The sequence below is a fragment of the Conger conger genome, chromosome 10 (genome assembly GCF_963514075.1).
Source record: "Conger conger chromosome 10, fConCon1.1, whole genome shotgun sequence".
Classification (NCBI taxonomy): Eukaryota; Metazoa; Chordata; class Actinopteri; order Anguilliformes; family Congridae; genus Conger; species Conger conger.
In genome coordinates this window covers 34,693,210-34,716,558 of record NC_083769.1, presented here as the reverse complement: position 1 = coordinate 34,716,558, position 23,349 = coordinate 34,693,210, and the positions used below count along the sequence as shown (strand labels likewise).

Below are 23,349 nucleotides of genomic sequence, written 5' to 3'. Positions count from 1 at the left end.
ACTTCTTCATTAAAACTGTGATAAAAGAAGTACAATCTGATTTTTACCCCTGCCAAAAGATTATGTCATTTAGCAGGGATGTGCCCACAAATCTTAAGTACAATTGCTGTAACAAATGCTCTCAATCTCATAGCAAGATCTAATTACCAAATTAAAAGATTAAAAGATGTGGGGAAAGTATTAGCCTACTGCTCCAGTGAGTTCATTTCACTGAGTGATGCTTGATTTTTGTTCTATTTCTAATTAATTAAACACACAAATATTAAGCTAAGTTTGAGCGTCTTATGCCATTTTGTGGATTGCGGTGCATTTCCTATTAAATCCAGTTGGACTAAATCAATATTTATTTCACACATGGTGTCATCTTGTGTAAAAATGTATGAGGTGAGAAAACATACATTACATTTATTAATTGTTATTTGTACAATGATTTTTTTTCTTTCTCTCTCGCTCTTGCACACACACACACACACACACACACACACATATGCATACACACATACTCAGTCTTGTCATAGTTACTTATGAATAGTTTCATAATTTCACAAAAAATGTTTTTTGTTACGGTATTCCTGGAGTAAAGTGTATGGAATTGAATGTCGTGTTCTCCTTTAGACTAAAGGAGAGGTTGTTTTACATGTTTTCTCTCCCTCTCTCAGATTCTGCCATAGTGAATGGGGTGTACTGGTCAGAGGCCCTGAATAAGGTGTTTGTGGATAATTTTGAGCGGGACCCTTCACTCATATGGCAGTACTTTGGGAGTGCTAAGGGCTTCTTCAGACAGTACCCAGGTGAGCCCTGCAGTGTGTTCAGCCGTGTGCGGGAGGGTCGCGGGAGAGAGGAGAGCCACAGCCAGGGCTGATCTCAGCTCGCTGGAGCAATGGGGCACAACTCGATTGTAATTAGCTGGCTGGAACCGTCTCCCTGAGGCTACGCGAAAGACAAGCGGGGAGCGTTTTTTCAGACTGAGTGACAGGGAGATGAGTAGAGGAGACTCACACGGACCAGCGGAGGGTTTTTACTCTCTGCGCTGCAGCTGGGGGCAGAGAAAGAGGCAGGCTGCTGTTATAGAGCTGTCTTTGTAGCACAAATGCCACCACCCTGTATTTCACAAGCATGTCTGTGACAACATCGATTGCGACTTTGATTGGTGATTTACTGGGTGTGTAGATAATCATATCTCTGTTATTTTTAAATGATATAATGTAGCCCAAAATGAATGACACTTTTTGTTTGTTTGTCTTGTCATCATGGAAAAGTTTTCTCTGGATATTAATGATCGAATACATACAAGCATTTTAATAGAAATGTACGTAACATAATATGTTTATTTGCATTCCAGTTACAGTTGTATTCATTGATAAAACTTAAAAAACGACTTGATAAAAAAACATTATATTACATTTCTTCTTCTCCAGGTATTAAATGGCGTCCAGATGAGCATGGAGTCATTGCGTTTGATTGCAGGAATCGAAAGTGGTGAGGTTTGCTGTATGACATTTCCTTCCATACCCAAAAATAAAAGAAAGAACACAATTAAGTTTGAAGTGGTGTTGTTCAGGTACATCCAGGCGGCCACGTCTCCGAAGGACGTGGTGATCCTGGTGGATGTCAGTGGGAGCATGAAGGGCCTACGTCTGACCATCGCACGGCAGACTGTCTCCTCTATCCTCGATACGCTCGGAGACGATGACTTCTTCAACATAATTGCAGTGAGTGTTACTTTGTTGTTTGTTGTATTTCAGTCCTGAGGAAGAAAATGAGTGCATTTTTATAACAGGGGTTGGCTTGCTGTAAAAACTTATAGTTTTCTACTGCTGTGATTCTTGGGATGAAAATAGTCTTCTAGTGCTGAGATTCTTTGGATGAAAATAGTCTTCTAGTGCTGGGATTCTTGGGATGAAAATAGTTTTCTAATGATTAACTTTGGTGTCAGGCTCAGGGAATAAATGTTTTGTTTAACTACTGGCCTGTATAGTACTGTACTGTAGTGTTGTTTCATTTGTATTATGCTGAGCTGTAAATACGCTTGAATTGATGATGAATCAGGAAGTGCAAATTCATTGAAAAATTTATGATTTAACTTCCTTTTCTCCTTCCATTCCATTTTCTAATTGATCAACGGCATATATTTTAGGCTCCCTGAACAAGGTTTGAAGTACCAACCCTCACTCTTGTTATCTCCCCAAAAGAGTGACTGTGCCCTCGAATTAGACTGTGCCCATTTCAAAATGGCTCCATCGCATCAGAATGACAGACCCTTTTAGAATGATTCCCCACCCATTTGGAGTGGTACCACCCACACAGAACATGACAGCTCCGTTCTGCTGCTTCAGCAACAATGATGAGGGACGATACAGGACCAGGGTACTCCTCTACCCCACACACATACACTCTGAGCTGAGATCAAGAGACTCCTCTACCCCACACACGTACACTCAGCTGAGATCAAGAGACTCCTCTACCCCCCACACATACACTCTCAGCTGAGATCAGGGGACTCCCCTACCCCACACACATACACTCTCAGCTGAGATCAAGAGACTCCTCTACCCCACACACATATACTCAGCTGAGATCAAGAGACTCCTCTACCCCACACACATACACTCTCAGCTGAGATCAAGAGACTCCTCTACCCCACACACATACACTCAGCTGAGATCAAGAGACTCCTCTACCCCACACATACACTCTCAACTGAGATCAAGAGACTCCTCTACCCCACACATACACTCTCAGCTGAGATCAGGGGACTCCTCTACCCCACACATACTCTCAGCTGAGATCAGGGTACTCCTCTACCCCACACACATACACTCTCAGCTGAGATCAAGAGACTCCTCTACCCCACACACATTCACTCTCAGCTGAGATCAGGGGACTCCTCTACCCCACACATACACTCTCAGCTGAGATCAGGGTACTCCTCTACCCCACACACATACACTCTCAGCTGAGATCAGGGTACTCCTCTACCCCACACACATACACTCTCAGCTGAGATCAAGAGACTCCTCTACCCCACACACATACTCTCAGCTGAGATCAGGGTACTCCTCTACCCCACACACATACACTCTCAGCTGAGATCAAGAGACTCCTCTACCCCACACACATTCACTCTCAGCTGAGATCAGGGGACTCCTCTACCCCACACACATACACTCTCAGCTCGCTATATGATCAGGAGATATCTCTACCCCACACACATACACTCCCAGCTGAAATTAGGAGACTCCTCTACCCCACACATACACTCTCAGCTGAGATCAGGGGACTCCTCTACCCCACACATACACTCTCAGCTGAGATCAGGGGACTCCTCTACCCCACACATACACTCTCAGCTCGCTATATGATCAGGAGATATCTCTACCCCACACAAATACACCCTCACTGAGTTAAACTAACTACAATGAACTGAGCTAGAGCACAGTGAGCCAGCAGATAAGGGGGGGGGGGGGGAAATCAAGGAATCAAAAAATCTAATTTAAATGACTAATGATTCTAGACTAATCTTGAAGGATCACTGGCAGCAGTTGGGAGATAGGCTGCCTGTATTTAATTGAAAAGGAAATATTTGACATTTAATCGGACAATTCCAAATTACCAAAGACAATTAAAAGTACAATGTGGCACGTTAGCAATAGACATTTCTCAATGTGCCATTGCAGTGAATGACAGATGAGTAAGGAAACAAACAAGCTTTTTTGCTCTTCTTTTAATGGTGCCACTTAGCGCTGATTAAGATGCAGGTATCATACATAAACATAAAATTGTGACTGGAAAGCTGTCACCTTTCACAAACCTTGGTGAACATGTATCTTAAACAACGTAATGCGCAAAACGTGCGCTGCTGTAATCAAAACTGGAAAACCGTGAATATGGTTGATGCATTAAATTAATTTAACAACTTTAACCAAGATAATAATTCTCTTCATTTAATGCATGGCTTCCAGCACTGTGCAAGAGGAGATTTCAGATTCTTCCGTTAAAGAGAAGCGGCAGCCTGCCTTTTTCAGATAATGTTGTTAATTTAATGCATGACTAGAAATTATACTTCAAAGTAAATGAGAAATTGATGCCTGTTTCTGAAGCCATGCATTCTGTCATCAGCTCTTGGTGGATGATGACATTTTTTAGTTTTGCAATACTGTGGACAAACGAGTTCTGTTATAAAAAATGATTTATGTTTACCTCACAATGCAGTGGATATTCACATAATAAACATAATATGGTAAAATATATATATATTTCATTAGAAATCTATTTCTAATTTGCTATGCAGTATTGTCCTTGTCTTGCAGATTTTATGATGCCTACTGACCCACCACCATTGACATCATATTGAACTATAGAATGTCACAAAGCCAAAGGAGGCTTAACTAACTGTCAGAGTATTCCAGAAATCTTGGGTACATTTAGATTGAACATCATCAGGCGGAAATTCAATAATACGACTTTCAATTCCCGGGGACAATCTAATGGACAGTGTTTCTCCAATATGAAAAACATTTAAGAGCGCACTAATTTACTCTGTAAGTGAAACTTCAGCTGTGTTTCAGCGTTTTGTGACATGGAACCATGATCATAGACGGATACGAGTCAGAATGAATTCATGTACAGTAAGGGTGCCACATCATTATGGCTTTTGTGTTCTGTGCTGCTGCAGGTGCAGTAATGACCCCTGTGTGCATTGGTAGTGGGTGGTATTGCCCTGACACCAATGAGGGGCCAGCTTAATAAAGCTAGTTGGGCAACCGAGACAAAGACGGTGGTAGCTATGATGAAGAGGAGGAACATCCTCTGCTGAACTTTGAAGGTCACCTCAGACTCAGTATCAGAGTGGCATCCTTACAGAGATCCCTCTGCTTTTGTCTAGTTGTGTGCAGAGATCCCACGTAGTATTGGTGGGGGTCATCCTCCCCCATGGGTTTACATTCCCCTGGGTGTAATTCTTGCGACGTTTTCTCAGCGTTACCTGTCCAGTTTGAAAGAATAAAGGGTACATGCTCAAGGTCCTGATACTGGCAGGCTGGGGGATTAATTCACACAGTGTTGTGCAGGTCAGAAGTTTGGGTGAAAAATGAGAAGAATGGCATCTTGGTATTGTCACTGCTGCTATGATATATAGAGGCACATGCATACCTGTATTCCCTTTTTGTGTTGTATTGGCTGAGGATTGGGTCAGGTCTCCAGCACTAAGCATGTCCAGGTACAAGGGCCAGGAGCAACGGGCACGCTGATGCATCTCATTCTGATTGGGTGGATATCAGATCTGCATCAAAACATATTTTCACTCATATCTTTAGGCTTTAGGAAAAATTTTTAATACTCCCTGGGAATTGCCAAAAAAAAAACGCTATACAAAACATAGAATTGCTAGAAAAATGTTTGTATTTCAAATACATATTTGACCTAGGTCTGGTGGGTATAAGAACGGTGAAGGAACTCTCACTGGGAGGACTGAGAGGGCAGTCGTGAGCGGGCCATCATCTGAACATTAGCTCCGCAAACCATGGACAATTGTGGAGATCCTTAAGGTCCCTCTTTCCACCCAAACGCTCACTAAATCGGCTTAAGTTGCTACAAACTTGACTCAGCCAAATTACCGTCAGTATACAGTCCTGGGCAGAACCCTCCAGAAGCAGGGAAAAGAGCCCATCTGGTTCACAGCCACCCAGGACCAGGGCTGTTTACTGTAATGTAATGTAAATAGCCAATCAAATAAGAGCAAGAATTGTTTAAAAATGATTTGGGTACTTCTTTTTTGCAGGTACTTGACAAGTGAGCCAAAATGTTTTTTGTTGTTCCGTTATGAGTAAAGCAACATTTTATTGTATAGCTTGTGTTTTCAGAGAACATACAGTACCCTTTCAGTTTCTACTACTATTTTGGGGTGTAATTAACCTACGCTCTCAGAGATCAAAGGATGAAGGATCAAATTTCCCAAATGTATCCTGAAAGTGCAGTCATGTTCTTTTTGGGTACAAATGAGAACTTTTGTCAAGCAAATTAACTATATGTAGGTGACTAAGCGTACAATTTCATGTACCAGCGACAAACATTTGTGCCTTTTTAGGCACTTTACATGCTTTATCTCTGAGAGTGTATGGGTAAAATACGGCGGTAAATTATGTATATCACAGGAGTTATTACTATGAAATGAACCCAGTCTTTCCTCCGGCTGTACAGGAAATGATTATAATGTAGTATTACATGTGTCCTATTTTGTTCTCCATATTATGCATTATAATCTGTCGTGCAGCTATGCTTAGGGTGAGCAAAAATCATTTATAACTATGTTCGCTGTTACAATGCTACTACTATGATAGTACTATTCCAGTATTAATAACACTAATATATCTACTTTCGCTATGACTACTTGCCAGTCATGCCTTTTTGCTACTTCTCATATTACTGCTAATACTATTACTTAGCTCTCAAGTCTCAAGCATCAGGCACATTGAGAATCACTCACTCCCATGCCTAGTTCTTACAGTTAGATGAAACTTTGGTGCAATTCTCCCTCTCTCTATCAGCAAAATATGTGGATTTGTTCTAACATTAGTTCTACTAATTATAATCGGTGCCTTTAGTGTCAATAATCCTCTTTTCCCGTGCTGCTGTGTGTCTACAGTACAATGAAGAACTGCACTATGTGGAGCCATGTCTGAACGGGACGCTTGTTCAGGCCGACATCACCAACAAGGACGTAAGTCAAATGGTGTTTACTTACCAGCCATTTATTCAGAACTGCATTTTTTATTTCAGTGTTTTATGTGGCCGTATATAATTTGGCTTATAGGGAGGCTGAGAAAGAACAAACAAATGGTGTGTCCTGTGCCTGGTGGGGAAACAAAGTGGCCCTGCCCGTCAGATGGACAGGTCACGTCCCTGCGCCCACATACAGCTATTTTTCATTAAGATTGTCTGTCTGATAAACCTTCAGAAGGCTCTGCGGGAGGGGAATATCTTGGATTCTTTTATGGAGTGTAATTATGTAAAGTAGAAATCCTGTTTATAGAACCCCTGCTATTTATATCTGTGTATGCTCAGGCTTTTTTGTTAAATTTCATTTTCCATTTGGCACATCCATAAGTTTAGAGTTGGTTAACATTCACTGGTACAATTTTCCTGTTTGCTATTAATGTGTCAGATTGTTATTAAGGTTTTAGCAATTCACTTTTATCAGTCGTTTTAGCTAGCTGAATGTATTAGGACTTTAGGAGGGAGAGTGGAATGTGAGTTTCTCTGCAGGAGTTAGTGATGCGGGTCCTGATACTCAACATTTTACAAAAATAAGAACCTTTTTTAGTACAGTAGTGTGCAAAAATATGGGCACCCCTGGTCAAAAAGCCTTTTACAATTAATATCTAAGTGAACAGAAGCAAGCCTGTCCTCTAAATGGTACAACGTTAAACATGACACATTTCTTCAAAATTTTAAGCAAGATTACTTTTTATTTTATTTTTTTACAGTTTCAAAATAATAGAAAAATGTTTGGGAACCCTGTCAGTTATTACTTTGTAACTCCTCCTCGGGCAACTATAACAGCTTGCAACTGTAAGAGACTTTCAATTCTCTCTTTTGGAATTATTCCCATTTTCCTGGCAGAACACCTCAAGCTCAGAAATATTATTTGGCCTCCTTGCATGTATGGTATGTTTCAGATCTCTCCACAATTTTTCAATAATATTCAAGTCTGGGGACAGTGGTGGCCATTCCAAAACCTTTCCTGGAGGTACTTGATTATGAGGGAAAACTTTGGATCATTGACTTGCTGGGATACCCAGCCTCTCTTCAACTTCAATGTCTGGACTGACCTTTGAACAATATCCTGTAGAATTTCTTGATATTTGATGGAATCAATTCTTCCTTCCGTTCGCACAGTATTTCCTGTGCCCCCAGCTGCCACACAACTGCAGTGCATAATGGATCCACCTCCATGCTTCGCAGTTGGCAAGGCCTCCTTCTCTACAAAAGCTTCTCCCTTTTTTCTCCAAACATACCTTCTTTGGTGGTGGCCAGGCTTCTCAATGTTTTCTTTTACATATTTCAGATGCTTTATTTTGTGTTGAGGTTGTAGGAAAGGCTTCTTTCTGGCAACTCTGCCATCTAAGTCTTTGTATATAAAGTACTCTGTATTGTTTTCCTGTGAACAGCTAGACCTGTGTGTGCTACTCTTTTTTGCAGCTGTTTTGCTGGGCCATTCTATCTGAATGTTTTCTTGATCTTCCAGACCTTGCCTTGAGTCATGTTATGTTTAACTGTAACATTTACAGTTCAGTTTTGCTTCCCTCACGTACAGATTCATTGTAACGGACATTTAAACCAGGGGTGCCCACATTTTTTCACTGCACTGTAAGATGTAAAGGCAAATGAATTGAAACACAGATGGAATTTGAGTCTATGATCAGAATGTTGAACAGATTGAACATAAGAAGACCTAAGGTTGGTGTCGGTAGGACCACATGTAGTATTGTAGTATGTTAGATCATTCCATGTTACAGTATACCAATGAGTCCCCATGGGAACTGGAATCAGTGCAATTAACTAAATTCTCTCAGGTGCAGCACACATACACACCACACATCCATTTATGTAGTACATAAATAACTAAAAGGAAAACACCTCATCAGTTGCAGTGTATGATCTTCAGTGATCTGTAGGTAAAAATGTTATTGATGCAGATGATTTAGACTTAAGACTTTGATATGGGAATATGAAAATACATACATATGCCATATTTTTACTTCATATTATGTTTCGATGTTTTGTTTCAAATGTTTTAGAACCATGGCTGTACATGTCAAAGGCAGAACAGATTTCATTTCTTCTTGGTTACAAGTAAAAATACCGTAATGCACATGCATACACTTTTGAATTGTGCGCAGAAGTATTTGTGAATTTGACTGCAGTTTCCTGAAGAGGAAATAGTTTCAGCACTGAGACCCGATTGCTGCGGTTTTGTTGAATCTGATCGAGTAACGGGATCATCATGGCAGTGGAGCAGATGGAGAGTTGTTACTGTGATGACACTTGACCACAGTTATCAGAGGAAGCCGATAGTGGAGAAACAGTCAGACAAATGTGTCATCTATCCCTCTGTTTCCCTCTGAGTGCTTATTGCCCGCAATAGAAGCAGAAAATGATGTCATTTCTAGTGCTAATGTGTTTCGCATCTCGTCTCTGAAGTATGTGTTGGAACACTTGAGGACTGTCTGTCTGTACTTTAATTCAAAATCCATTCCCACACAAGAGGCCGCACTAAGTGACCACCCAGCTGAATGTGAAATGTGTATCTGTCATGTATCACTTTTGTAAGCGGACAGATAAATGGTTAAAACAGTGTGCATTCAGTATATACTCTACTGTATGTACACTCACTGTACTTATTTGTATGCGTTTCTCATGCATTTCAGCTTTGGGTGAGGCATTGAAGTGTGATTAATTGAACTGATATTACATCAGTTTAGCACACTGCACGTTGTGTCAGAGAGCAGATGCTTTGAGTCTATGGGACTTTTTCCTCTGAAAAAGTGCTGTGAAAAGAAGGGTGGTAAATCCGTGAGGCAGCAGATGCCGGAGTCTGAATAAGACCTGAGAGCATTCATCCGGAGCAAACAGCTCATTGTCAGCAGTGCTTTTAACACGGCAGACCTGATTGCTTCTTTATGCCCCTCTCTCAGGCTATTTGCTCCGTTTTCCTCTACCCATGTTTGTTACGTTTTTATTTCCCGGCCGATGCAGTTTCCTTACTGTGGTACGGCATTGAGTCTTTTAATGGAGTCAGCAACGCGGGGCCAAATGCACACCGGGTTCGATTTATAAACTATCACCTCGACATTTTTTACATGTACATTCACTAGAAAAGCTGAGTCTGGAGTCTGGAAGGGTTTGAGTCTGGAAAATAGCGGAATCTTAAAGAAGGTTTGTGTGATGCGTCTGGTGTGATGCTGTGTTTCAGGCAGCTCCATTGGCTCTCTGCAGCTCTTATCACATACAGATACATGCCAGGGTCTTCTGTGGCTGTGCGTTGTTTTACTCAAGCTTATCTTTGTGTGGAGGTATGAAACACATTCAGATATCCTCCTAGCATTGCATCGAGCTGATAGTGCCCCTCATTGTTCCTCACTCTCTACCACATCTCACAGACTTCACTATTAAAGTGGGGACATAATGGCGGCGTTAAAAAATAGAGTGTGAAAAAACTATTTGTTTTCCACACTCCAGCCAAAAATGGCTTTGTGATTTGAAAGTTCAAAAGAGGGTCCATTTGAGATTGATTGCACACTTACTTCAGTCAGAGGTGTTGAAAGCAATGCATATATTTTTGATGGAGACTGTTAGAAGGGCCATTTGTGACAAGTATTGCAAGCAGCATAAATTTCGGCAGACATCTATATGCTAACAGACTTCAGCTTCAGGCATCACCTTGGGAGCCTTCTAAAGACTCCAACTGCCGTCATCAGGGAAAAGTCGTTTTCTCCTCTTTTGACTGGAACACTTTTGCCTTAGGTTTATTTAGTATTGAAAAGGACACACATTTGTGCAGAATTCTGTTCACTAAAATAAACGTGCCAGTGTGTTATGACTATGGTTAGTTTTCATCCATACATACATACACACACACACACACACACATGCACGCACACAGTCTGATGATGAAATCAGGTCTGTTGGCCGCAGGGAAACGTGTGTACCAAATGATTAAACCTGCCTCCAAAACATCAAAGTGGCCTCTTTTCTACAGTTGAGCTTGTGAAGTTACTGGCTTTAGCTGGTGGGCAGGAAATAGTACAGATTGCTGTTTACCAGGCCTGGGGTGGGGGGGTTGAGGGGGCATCTACACATACCTGTGTTTTTCTGTGTGTGTGCTCAGCCATGTGTTGCTAGCAACAATAATACCACAATACTCTTTTCATCACAATGAGAAGGGATAGCTGAGGTCGGAAGTGAAAGGCAATGGCTTGTGACATGGTTTAGACTGACAAGCGCCAAATTGAAATACCTTTAAAAGGTTAACAGGCATGAAAAATAAGTAATGGAAAATGCCCTGAGATATTTTAATTATAGATGCTGGGTGTTGTATGTGCGACTAAGACTCACTGTCCTCCTGCAGATGTTCGATGTCAGAGCTGTGCTGGTTGGCTGGGAGGTTTATTTAGATAAAGGCAGCTTCGTTTTGCCTCTAGGCGATTCTAAATAATGAGCAGCTTGCACAAGACCAACTGGGTCAGCATGAACATTAAGCTACATTAATTGCTTTAGAAGGACAGCCCTACATAGGTAGAAAAAAACATATGCCTGAAGTATGAGTTGTCTTTAGCTTAAGTCACCTGCAGAATTTAAATGAAAAAACGGACTTGCTCTCATAATCTTCTGTGAACTATTTCCATTTTAACTTGTACCAATTAACTCCGACTTTCATTTTTACCATCCAAAGTCACCTCCTGGCTGACTTTAATGAGGTTTTTTAATGAAAACTACCAATGCAATGATCTTTTTTGTTGGTTGAAGCTGGTTGTTCTTTAGGTTGTGGTTATAAGGTTTAATATATGTGTCTGTTTTCCATTTCTTTCTTGGGGGAGGCATATATTTATTTTTTCTTTATTTGATGGCACGGTTTTTACATATATATGAATTCATGATCCCCTTTTCCCCTCCATGTTTAGCATTTCCGAGAACACCTGGACAAGCTGTTTGCCAAAGGAATTGGAATGCTGGACATTGCATTAACAGAGGCCTTTACTCTTCTCAATGATGTGAGTGTTGACCGTGTTGTTTTCATGTGCAGTGCAATGCTTCACCCGTTTTGCCTCCTCTTGAGTTAGATATTTCAATATGCCTCAATTAAAATTTTACTTGATTGCCCAGATGACATACACTGCAGTATGAAGCCACGGCAAAAGATGATCTGTCACGGTGCTTTTAACCAGGCTATCTTTTCAGAAGCCTGTAATGTCAGAAGAAAAGGAGATTGCTTTCATGGTAAGAGGAATGGGCTAATTGCAGTCGGCTTTAAGATCCCCGTGTTTGTTATTCATATGGAGTAAATCTTTTTCTGCCGAAGCTTCAGAACCGAGCACTCGGCATTGTGGGTAGGGCAGCATGCTGTCAGACACAAGCTGCTGGAGCTCGACTCCATGAATCAATCACCTGTTATTTTGTACAGTTTCCTGCTCACTTTGGAAGTGGCGCAGAGAGCTCTGCTGGGCTTGTCGCTGAAAGTGATTGCAAAGTGAGTAGCTGAAGAGTACTGAAAGACAAAGCTCAACTCCAGAGCGCAGAATGGTACAAGGGATAATTACAACAGGTTGCATTCATTAAGTAAGATTTTGTTCATGGTAAATTGTCACAGTGCAAGTGCGTATATTTGGACACTAGAGATAAGCTGGATTTTGTCATTTATTGACAAGGCTGTCTGGCTGAAATTGCAGCAGTGATTCCCAAGTCTAAATTGCACAAATAAATCAATCTGTTTTATCAGGTGAGTGATTCAGTAAACAGGCTGATAACAGATGCAGGGTGAGCAGCAAGAGAAGCCACCATGTTGAAATGGTTCAGTGAACATTGTGAAATGATTACCCACTCACATTATCCTGCTATTTCCAGGTTAGTTTCTGTGCCACGTGAACACTGGGAGTAATATTAATATTCTGATTAATTAAAAGCCATGTGCAATTAATAGCTTAATCGGGAGACACATGTTGATGCTGAATTAACAAGCTTAATTCATGACACAGTTCAGTGGCTGAATATTACAGTGATTACACCCCCCATCCCACATATACTTCTCCAGTAACCCCCATACCCTTCCTCCCCATTGACTCCCAGTTTGCCCCATCTAATGCTCTCCACATTATCGACATTTACATTTGAGTCATTTAGCAGATGTGTTTAATCCGAAGCGATTTACAGCTGGATAAGTATCAAATCCATAAATAGTAAAACATTGGCATGTAGTGCAGTCATAAACATAAACAGTAGTCATAGTAAGTGCGGAAGGGTATGGAAGGGGGATATAGGCGGAAGGGGAAGGTAAATCAGGAGGGAAGACTAAGGTACAGTCTGAAAAGGTGCGTTATCAGTCTGTGTTAAATATGTGGATGGATTCTGTCATTCTACTAGTGGTGGGCAGGTTATCCCACCAATGAGGAACCAAAACAGAGAACAGGTGTGATCGTGCAGCCTGAAGGTAAGGCAGTCTCCTTAGCAGCCAGGAATGCCAACACTAGCGCCTTGAAGCGGACTCCATCCAGCACCATAGCCTTCCTTTCCTCTCAGTTCTCCCCCCCGCTCCTCCTCCAGAGACTCTGCCTTTTCAGACTGGTCCACAGGGGTGTGCACGAAGAGGTGGGGGGTTTAATTTTCTCTCCATTCAATGTGCCACAGGGGAGCCATCAGCATGCCAATCTAGATGAAGAACAAAGGGATGCTGGGTTTTCCATGAACAGACTAGGCCTGGAGATAGAGACTGAGCATGGGAGGGGGGGTTTTCTGGGGCAGCCTTTAGGATAACACTTTCACTGGCGGGCTATGTGTTTGGCTAGCGAGCTATACCTCACATCAATAGCATATATTGGCTGGAGGGGCTACACTGTTATGACAACACAGTGGTGAAGAAACTGGTGACAAAGTGCAATTGCTTTTGGATGTGGTGTTCATGGATTAAATATGCAATACACCAGAGCACCTATGGGTTAGTGTTAAATAATACAATTATATTCACTGTACATGTATACTGTATATTAAATACACTTTAAATTAGAAATATTTTGTGGACATTGAAAAAATGCCTATGATTCTGTCGTTTTATGTGCCTTTGCCTGGGATATTAGTGACAAATTGAGCCATTCGGTTTTTAAGGCAGCTAAGATAAAAGGTGTGTTTTTTAATTGTTCATTTATTTTTAGGAACATTTAGACCACTATTTAACATTCTGTCACAGAAATATGAATGGCCATTCATAAAGTTTTATTTGAATGGTCTTCACCTTGGCTTCACCTCTATTTTAATTTCATTTAAAAGTCAACTGATGGTATTATGTGTCCTTTTCAGATTCAGTCAAAAGTAATTATTTTGTACCCAGTCATAACTTTTTAAGCACAAAACTAAGTGATGTGGTATGAAGTTTGTGGTGCTCAGACGTGGGTCTTTTTAAAGGGCAGGTTAGATTCAAGATTCAAGATTCTTTATTGTCATTGTACAGACATACAACGAAAAGCCTCTCTTCTAATAATCTGTCTCTAATGTGGCAATCCTCACTGTCAACAGAATCAAATATTACATATTCCAAAAAGATAAAAATTATGAATGTCATTATATTTCGTTTATTCAATATTCAGCAATAAGGCAATGACTGGAATTGGAGGATAACAAACACTGGTCATTCAAAATAGAATTTTCAAGTAAATTTCTTTCTGTATTTGATTGGTTAAAGCAGGGGCCTAACAGGCTAACAGGGCCTGTTGGTTTGTGTTACTGCTCACCACTTAATTTATCAATTAGTGCTGTTTAATAACTCACATCACTTGGTTTCCTTGATCTGATGTGCTTTCTGTTTTAATGTGAAAACAAAAACCAACAGACGCTGCAGCCCTCCAGGATCATGGTTGAAAACCCCTGGGTTCGAATATTCCACACAATTAATTCTGCATTAATATTTCAGATATTTAGTGTAAATCTATATACTGATGTAATTAAGGATGATTGATGATTTATCAGATTTTCTCCTGGTTAAGTGGTTGGCTTTGCTGCTCCTTTGCGGCATGAAGGCACACATGATTCCGCATACTTTACTGTGTAGAGTTCATTCTCTTTTTACTGCTTTATTATGATAATGAAATTGACTAAATGAACTGAAAGAACTGTAGCATGTACTGTGTGTCTTTAAACAACAGTATATAGCATTACCTTTGTAACTGACATAGGAAGTGGGGATGAAATTAAGTTTGTAGCAGCAACAATCTGTTTTTGCATGGTGTGATGTCTTGTGTAATGTCACTGTGAGAAAAACTGATTGTATTGCAATACACAGGTCCAAATTAACCAGGGAATGTTTTCTTTTGGCGTTAAGAGACTATGGGCCAGTTTCACAGACACAGATTAAGCTTAGTCCTAGACTAAAGTAAATTGTCAATAGAGATTCTCCATACAAAACTCAATTTTGACCAGGACCAAGCTTAATCTATGTCTGTGAAACTGGCTCCATGTTTTTGAACCGATTTACCTGTGTATGTTACAATTCTTAAGAATATCATCCCAAATTCGTTTTGTAAAAGATGTTGTTCTAATGTCATCTGTTTATTAGCATATGCATTTAATTTAAAAATAAATTGATAGTACCTTATCATGGAAAAATAATTGTTCATAAAACTAGTCTTGTAGTGACTTTTTTCTAAATTAAATCTTGATGTAGTAAATTACAAAGTATACATTGTGACAAACTGAATTTCCTGTTGTGTTTGGAAGCGTTATTAGCTGCACAATCACTTTGCCTCCTTCAATTAATTGCATCTCGTTCCCTGTAATGCAGTGCTGTGACATTTGACATAAACTACTACAAAAGCTCCTGAATTAATTAGCAATCATGGCTAATCTAAATAATGATTTTCATCTCAGTGTTTAGAAAATAGCTCTGATTGTTGTTTTCCTGTGTGAACATTTGCAGCAGGTGTGTATACAATACCGCATGAAAACAGTATACATTCACACTGTAACTCCTGGTTACAGTTCAACAATTGATTACTGTAGTACTGTACATCGCAGGAGTTTAAAATACTCTGTTGTGGATGTATTTAAAAAAGAATCACCCCTACCCCTGTCCTCCCTCCCCGCCAGTTCGAGTTCAGTTTAGTTTGAGGGAAATTTTACATAACAAAAACATCAAACTCCCTCATGTGTTTTAACATTCTCTGTGATTAGAGGGCTTCAGAGAATGAATAGGGCTAAAAATGTGCTTGACTAGTTAAATCTGTGGGAGTTAGTGTTAGTAATTGATGACTTCAATTTAAATCGACTTCAGGGATTTGTTACTATTGACATTTAAAATGATGTTGTTATTTTCATTGTGGGGTAATGGCTTTCACTATAAATACAACTTTGTTTCAATGTCTTGTTTTAAGTTTTGATTAGTCTACAGCTGTAAAAGGGGAAATGTTTTTGATGATAAAAAAATGGTTTTCAATCAATATGCAAAACAATTCAGTAATTATGTTTGTCTTTGTGTGATTGGACATTTGTGTGTGTGTGCGTGTGTGTGTGCATATGCGTATGCATGCATGTCTGTGTGTGTTTGGGTGTGCGCGTGTGTGCATGTATGCGTATGTGTGTGTGTGTGCGTGTATGCATGCGTGCATGTCTGTGTGTGTGTCTGTGTGTGTTTGTGTGTGTGTGTGCTTGTGTGTGTGTGTGCATGTCTGTCTGTGTGTGTGCATGCGTGCATGTCTGTGTGTGTGTGTGTTTGTGTTTGTGTGTGTGCGTGTGTGTGTGCGTATGCGTATGCATGCATGTCTGTGTGTGTTTGGGTGTGCGCGTGTGTGCATGTATGCGTATGTGTGTGTGTGTGCGTGTATGCATGCATGCATGTCTGTGTGTGTGTCTGTGTGTGTTTGTGTGTGTGTGTGTGCTTGTGTGTGTGTGTGCATGTCTGTCTGTGTGTGTGTGTGTGTGTGTGTGCATGCGTGCATGTCTATGTGTGTGTTTGTGTTTGTGTTTGTGTGTGTGTGTGTGTGTGTGTGCATGTCTGTGTATGCCTGTGTGTGTCGGTGTCTGTGCATTTGCACTCTTGTTTTCCCAGTTCAATCAAACCGGACGGGGAAGTGTTTGCAGTCAGGCCATCATGCTAGTCACAGATGGTGCCGTGGACACATATGACGCCGTGTTCGCCAAGTACAACTGGCCTGACAGAAAGGTGAGTTGCCTGTCTCCTAACACCCCGGGCCCCACAGGGGAAGGCTTTTTAACACATCAGCACTGCGACCCCAGCCTGGCAGCTCCCGTCAGGTGTCTCTGCACCGCTCTGCGACCTTCACGCTGAGATGCAGTATGGCGCTAACGGTAGCTAAGCCTGCTGAAGCCAGCAAGGGCTTGTGAGATGCAGTTTGGCGCTAACGGTAGCTAAGCCTGCTGAAGCCAGCAAGGGCTTGTGAGATGCAGTATGGCGCTAACGGTCGCTAAGCCTGCTGAAGCCAGCAAGGGCTTGTGAGATGCAGTTTGGCGCTAATGGTTGCTAAACCAGCTGAAGGCAGTGAGGTCTTGTGAGATGCAGTATGACGCTAATGGTCGCTAAGCAAGCTGAATTCAGCAATTCAGCCAGGGCTTATGAGAGGCACATAACTTCATAACTTCATACATTTTTCTGACTGTTCTTGGTATAATTTAATGCTTTAATACTAATTGAACTTAAATTCAATTAGATTCCAGTTTGCCTTTCTTCTTGTTAGTACCCTTCCTGAACTTCTCTCCTCTTAGCAATTCCCCAATATATTTTCTGCACTTCTGTCCCCTTAAGTGCACAGTTCCCCATCACCCTTCCTGCAGTTCTGTGGCCACTTCTCCAGTGCCCCTCCTGCCCTTCTCTCCTCCCCGTGCCCTCTTCCCCAACATCATATCTGCACACCTTCCCTGTTAGCGTTAACTATTGCCAAACTCTTCCTGCTCTTCCTCGCCAACTTGAGTCTACTCTCCCGATTCCCAGCTGGTCTGGTCCCTACTGTCTGTCTGCTTGTGCAGGCCCTCTCCATTTTGGGACTGACATGCCCAAAGTCATGCCTGTGTGATGAATGTTCTTGGCAGTGCCAAGTGCAGCCGAGGTGTGCCGCTGGCTCCGCTGCGATCCGCCATCCCGCCGTCACTATGACAACGCCCGCGTGGTGCTCGGCATTGAGTCTTTGTTCCGGAATGATCAAGCAGTTTGCGAGCCACTGTAGTGCATCCCCTGGCCTACATAATGAAACTGTAACCAGCATATTGAAATTAAAACCCTCCTCCTCTCTCAACACCGATTTTTAAATGCAATTTGCTGCTAAATAAGACTAAAGTGGATTAATCCAGCCGTATTGTTCATGGCAGAGATGTTTAATTTACATGTTAAACACACTTTTTTATTATGTATACACTCAAGCTCACCCACACGTTTCCGCATGCACGCATGCACACATGCGCACACATGCACACACACATATACGCACGCGCACACACACATACACACACACAGACACACACAACACTCACTCAAGTATGCAAAGCTGTTTTTTGAACTGGGTCATATTCCTGGTATCATGCTGGGTGTTTTTATCTAGTGCCTCATCAGGATGGCAAATTGCAGTTTTTACACAGAAGAGTGAGCTCAAATTTAGGACAGCTTTTCACAGATTGGGAATTACAATGTAAAGACACCTCCCATTCTCGGTAATGTTTGGAGAACTGAGGACCTTAATTTGACAACTGTCAGAGAGAATGAAAGTGTACAGGGCAAGCTTGCGGTGCAAAGGGCAGAATGTTCATTACCAGCCTTCAGAACTCAAGACAGCATGCAGCGCTCGCTCACACACTGATGAGCATACTCACGCCACATACTACTGTATACACACGCAAACGCATACTGTACATGCAGAAAACATGCACGAACACATGTACAGTATAGATGCACATACGCATAAAACACGCACAAACGCGTGTATGGATGCACATGCATGTCCGTGCTTAGTCATGCACACACACACACACACACACACACACACACACACATCTCCGTCTGTATATGGTCAATAATGTATCTGCTTGGTCCATCAGTGAACCTAAAGGAGACCCTGCTAGATGCTGGCTCTTTGGTTTTTTTGTTCCTCAGAAGAAAAGCAGAGGAATGCAGTGAGCTTGGAAAATGGGCTGCGTTCTTTTATGCTGTAATTGCAGGTTCCTTTTAAAGGCCTTGCAGGGATTATTTTTAGCTCTCCATTTTAAGATTGTTCCCCAAGGGGCTGTACACTGGCAAATGTCTAATGCTTCAGAGCCAGAAAGCCAGCTCCCTCTGGATTCAAAAAGGAGGGGAAAAGTGAAAGGCTGACACACTGTGTTTAAAAAAGGAATTTTAATGGACCGGGATGAGCCAGGAATGGGCTCTGTCTCCTTGTCTGCCCCTTCCGGGGCGCCTAGGAATGCTGGGAGAGCTTAACGCAGGTCTTCCTCAGGAGCCTGTCCTCTCCCGATAGCTGTTCAGCAGCTCTGCCGTGTGTGAGCTATCAGCACCGCTGTTATTGTTCTCGTCTGAGAGCGGAGCCTCTAGGATCTTCACAAACTTTTGTTTGGTGCAGAAAAATGGCTCGATTTAAAAAGTAGCTCTTGGATAATGGAACAGTTCTATCTCTGTCACATTTCACATTTCACAACTGCTGGAGCTCCCACCCCCACCCCCAAATGTTTGCTGCTGTCTGCGCAAAAGGTACAGTATGTGTCTGTAGTCTTGGTACAGACCAGTAAACAGCGTATATGTACACAGTATATACTGTTTAAATAATAATAATAATCATAATTATAATGCATTACTGTTATTTCCCGTAGCACTGTCAATGTTGATTCTTTATTAATTGTCAATTATTTAAGTGCAAACTGACGTTAATATGCAGTTGACTTCATATACTGTATTGTATATCGAATATCCTACTGTGTAAAAACATTTATGTTTTTTTTTTTAGCTTATTCTGTCCTTGTCCTGGATCCAGTATTAAGGGGGTACCCTCATACCACCCAGCAGACTAAGGACTAGTGATGGATGTGTACTTTATCTGTAGAGCTATTCGGTCAGTAGAAAGCAACATATTGTATTTCTACTACCTGAGACAAAAGGTTTATAGTCAGCATACAGAATTTTTATATAATTTCCAGAAAAACCATAAATGCTGCTTTTTGTATTAAAAACATTGTTTGCATTTGAGTGTGTGCTTGGGCTTCAGATCAGACTGGAGTATTTGACCCCCCGCCTTTTGCATATTAATGGTAAAAGCCCTTTAAAAAGGGAAAGAAAGGAATGGAAGTGGTTAGAGAAAATTGTTCTGGAAACAGTTGCTACTGAATGAGGTATGAGTGGTTGAAGGTGAAAATTGAGATATTAGCATGCATGCCTACCCAAATTTTTCATTTTGAAATTTCAGTTGATCTTATTATTGCTAAAGCTGAAAACATATATCCATATATTATTTTTTCCATGCCCACAGTTCAGAACACAAAGCATGTTTTCAGCTGCAAAGCAGAGTGAAGTGTGCAGGCCATAGAGAGCAGCTGAGAGGCCAGAGGGCCGCTTCTGCTCCTGAGACTCACAGGGGCCGTCATGGCCCTGGAGGGCCAGTGTGAATGCAGGTCTCTGTTTCCTCCAGGAGGGTCAGTGTGAGTGCAGGTCTCTGTTTCCTCCAGGAGGGCCAGTGTGAATGCAGGTCTCTGTTTCCTCCAGGAGGGCCAGTCTGAGTGCAGGTCTCTGTTTCCTCCAGGAGGGCCAGTGTGAGTGCAGGTCTCTGTTTCCTCCAGGAGGGTCAGTGTGAGTGCAGGTCTCTGTTTCCTCCAGGAGGGCCAGTGTGAGTGCAGGTCTCTGTTTCCTCCAGGAGGGCCAGTGTGAATGCAGGTCTCTGTTTCCTCCAGGAGGGCCAGTGTGAATGCAGGTCTCTGTTTCCTCCAGGAGGGCCAGTGTGAATGCAGGTCTCTGTTTCCTCCAGGAGGGCCAGTGTGAATGCAGGTCTCTGTTTCCTCCAGGAGGGCCAGTGTGAGTGCAGGTCTCTGTTTCCTCCAGGAGGGCCAGTGTGAGTGCAGGTCTCTGTTTCCTCCAGGAGGGCCAGTGTGAATGCAGGTCTCTGTTTCCTCCAGGAGGGCCAGTGTGAGTGCAGGTCTCTGTTTCCTCCAGACACCCTGGCTGAATGAGCTAACTGGCTGTATATCTGAACAGTGGTTCACTCAAACATTACATCACAGTAAAACGTTTCACACAGGGAAGCAATACAAGTCCTCGGCTCTCATTCATGCACTTAGGATTGTAAGAAATGTAGCTAAAATGTTTGGTGTTGTAAATGTTACAATCAAGTCTGGAAATTGGCATGAAAACCAGAAACAGATTTGGCCCTCATTGCCCACCTCTGGCCTATGTCATTTGAACATAGACACTTGAATGGCGGTTATGTAAACCTTGATTAGACCTGCAGTTCCCATTCATGCTCATCATAGGGTTTTTATTTGTATTTTGCTTGCTTAAGAGCATAAGAATGGGGTGGTCATGCATGCTGCTATTGGCATAGTGCACTGCCAGGTGTTCTGATGTGCCATTATCTCAGTCAGATCCCTCTGAATGACTTATCCTCACTAACAATCAGCACCTGTCCTCTCAGCTCCTGTCACCTGCTCCTTCATATTCCACTGCAGCCTGCTTCCAACCAGCCTGTTTTATACACATCATTTCCCCTGCCCCTGCATCAGATTTTCTACCAGACAAATCATTTAAATACATCGAAGCACACGTTTGGCAATTCATTCACAGAGGCACAATAGTTTGTCTACTTAAGTTTGTAAAAGTGCACATTGATTTTAGATTTCAGTCTGCAGATTTGAGAAACAACAGCTGAGGTGTCTTTTTAACACTTTGAGGGTGAATTAAACTAGAAGAATGATTCTAGGAACTAAAATCTCCCCCGAACAAAACGAAAGTCTTCCAGGTGGTTGTTCCATTAAGTGTGGACTTTTCCAAATAAAGATGGCTGGCTCCCTCAAAGTGAATGTAGTGAACCCACCAAGCAGTGTAGTTATGAAGTGGTTATCAGAGATGATGGATGCATGCCCCTGGGGGTCGTGTAATTCCTTCAGAGTTCACAGGCCCTATGGAAAGCTTTTGTCCCATTATGGTCTCAACAGCACTTTATACCCCCATAAATCTTGGAGGTTTGAGGAGAAGGCCCCAACAGTAATGCATCCTTCTGCTGGCATTTCCACTTCACAGGCAGGGAATAATGAAGCGACCATGGCCCATCTGGCCACCGCGTTGGGGGCGACCGGGGAGGGGGTGGCAGGGGTACGGGGTGGGGGAGCGGGTGTACGCGTGGCGGCCACTCGGGCAGAAGAAGGGTCATCGGGTGTCACAGCCATGAGCGATTGCAGGCCTCGCTGTGAATGACAGCGTGGAATGGAGCCATTTATGAGCTTTTATCATTGTAATTACCTCTACTACGGCTCCGCTCGCTCACGCTAAAGCCTGGATTTTGGGAGGTGTTTACTCAGTGTTTACTCTGGTTTTTAGCATTTTGTGAGACAGGACCGGTGCTCTGAAGTCAGCTGATACTTCTAATTCCGCCAAACAGCCGTTTATTCTTCTGTTCTTTGTTCTTCTCTCTGATCTCCGTCTGCCTCATCCTTGCCTGCTCATAAGCAGTTTTTGTATCGCGTGCTCTTGGATGGGGTGCACATTTTCTCACTTGCATCGTTGTATAAATTTAGCAGTTTAATTTTCAGCTTGACATTTGGAATTGTTAATGCATTATGTATTTGTGTGTTTTTTTTAAGAAATATGTTTTGAGGCAACAGCATATTATGGATAATTTCTTTTTCTTTAAAAAAAACAAAAGGCTGCAGGATGAATTATTTTCTGGAGCGCTCTGAACATTGAATTATGGCAGAGGTGGGCCAGTGCAGTCGCCTGTGTTTGATATCGCATGCTAAAACAAATGGAACATGAAAGTCATAATCTCTCCTTCATATTTAATGTCTTGCTGATCTTATTTTTTGTGAGTGTGTCGAGGTCAGTGAAGCAGGTCACCTATCAAAACAGAAAGAGCTTTGTTTCTGAAATACGCACAGATTTTAGCAAAGCACTAGAATTCAAGTTCAGTTTCTGCTCTTTGGATCTTTCTTTTGTTTCTATGCTTTAGAATATTTTGTTGGTTTATGATTAGTGTCCATACACCTGCTATGTCTTCAGTGTGGAATTGTTGTGATAGTGTTTTCAGGAAATTAGATTGCATTGGTAAAATAGCAGTAGAGATTATACTTTTAGAAGATTCTAAACACAACTTGATTATGCGGGACTGTATTTGCAGATAATGTGAAATAATAACAATAACAGATATTACAGAGCATACCATTCAGTCAGATATTACATGTTGTTTATGAGCCAGTCTGTTGGCTGGTTGTCAGTTCATGTACAGTCTGTCCTGTAAAATCACTGATGTTCTGGATCAGTAAGAGCAATGAGAATAAAATGTATAGGCACAATAAAACCTGCATTAGACCCGAAAACGATTATGGCTACACAGTACTATATTTTTATTTATTTATTTGGGGGTGGGGGGGGGGTTCCACATTGGCCTATTT

The 23,349-nt window shown here is 41.8% G+C and overlaps 1 protein-coding gene across 1 annotated transcript in view; it reads left to right on the top strand.

Moving 5' to 3' along the window:
- cacna2d3a (calcium channel, voltage-dependent, alpha 2/delta subunit 3a) overlaps positions 1-23,349 on the top strand; it is a 173,901-nt gene that overhangs the window by 70,856 nt on the left and 79,696 nt on the right. The window contains exons 6-11 of the mRNA XM_061257192.1: positions 660-791; positions 1,419-1,479; positions 1,562-1,712; positions 6,644-6,718; positions 11,682-11,771; positions 16,808-16,921. Of these exons, the coding sequence (XP_061113176.1) occupies positions 660-791; positions 1,419-1,479; positions 1,562-1,712; positions 6,644-6,718; positions 11,682-11,771; positions 16,808-16,921 (623 nt within the window). The remainder of the gene's footprint in view (positions 1-659; positions 792-1,418; positions 1,480-1,561; positions 1,713-6,643; positions 6,719-11,681; positions 11,772-16,807; positions 16,922-23,349) is intronic.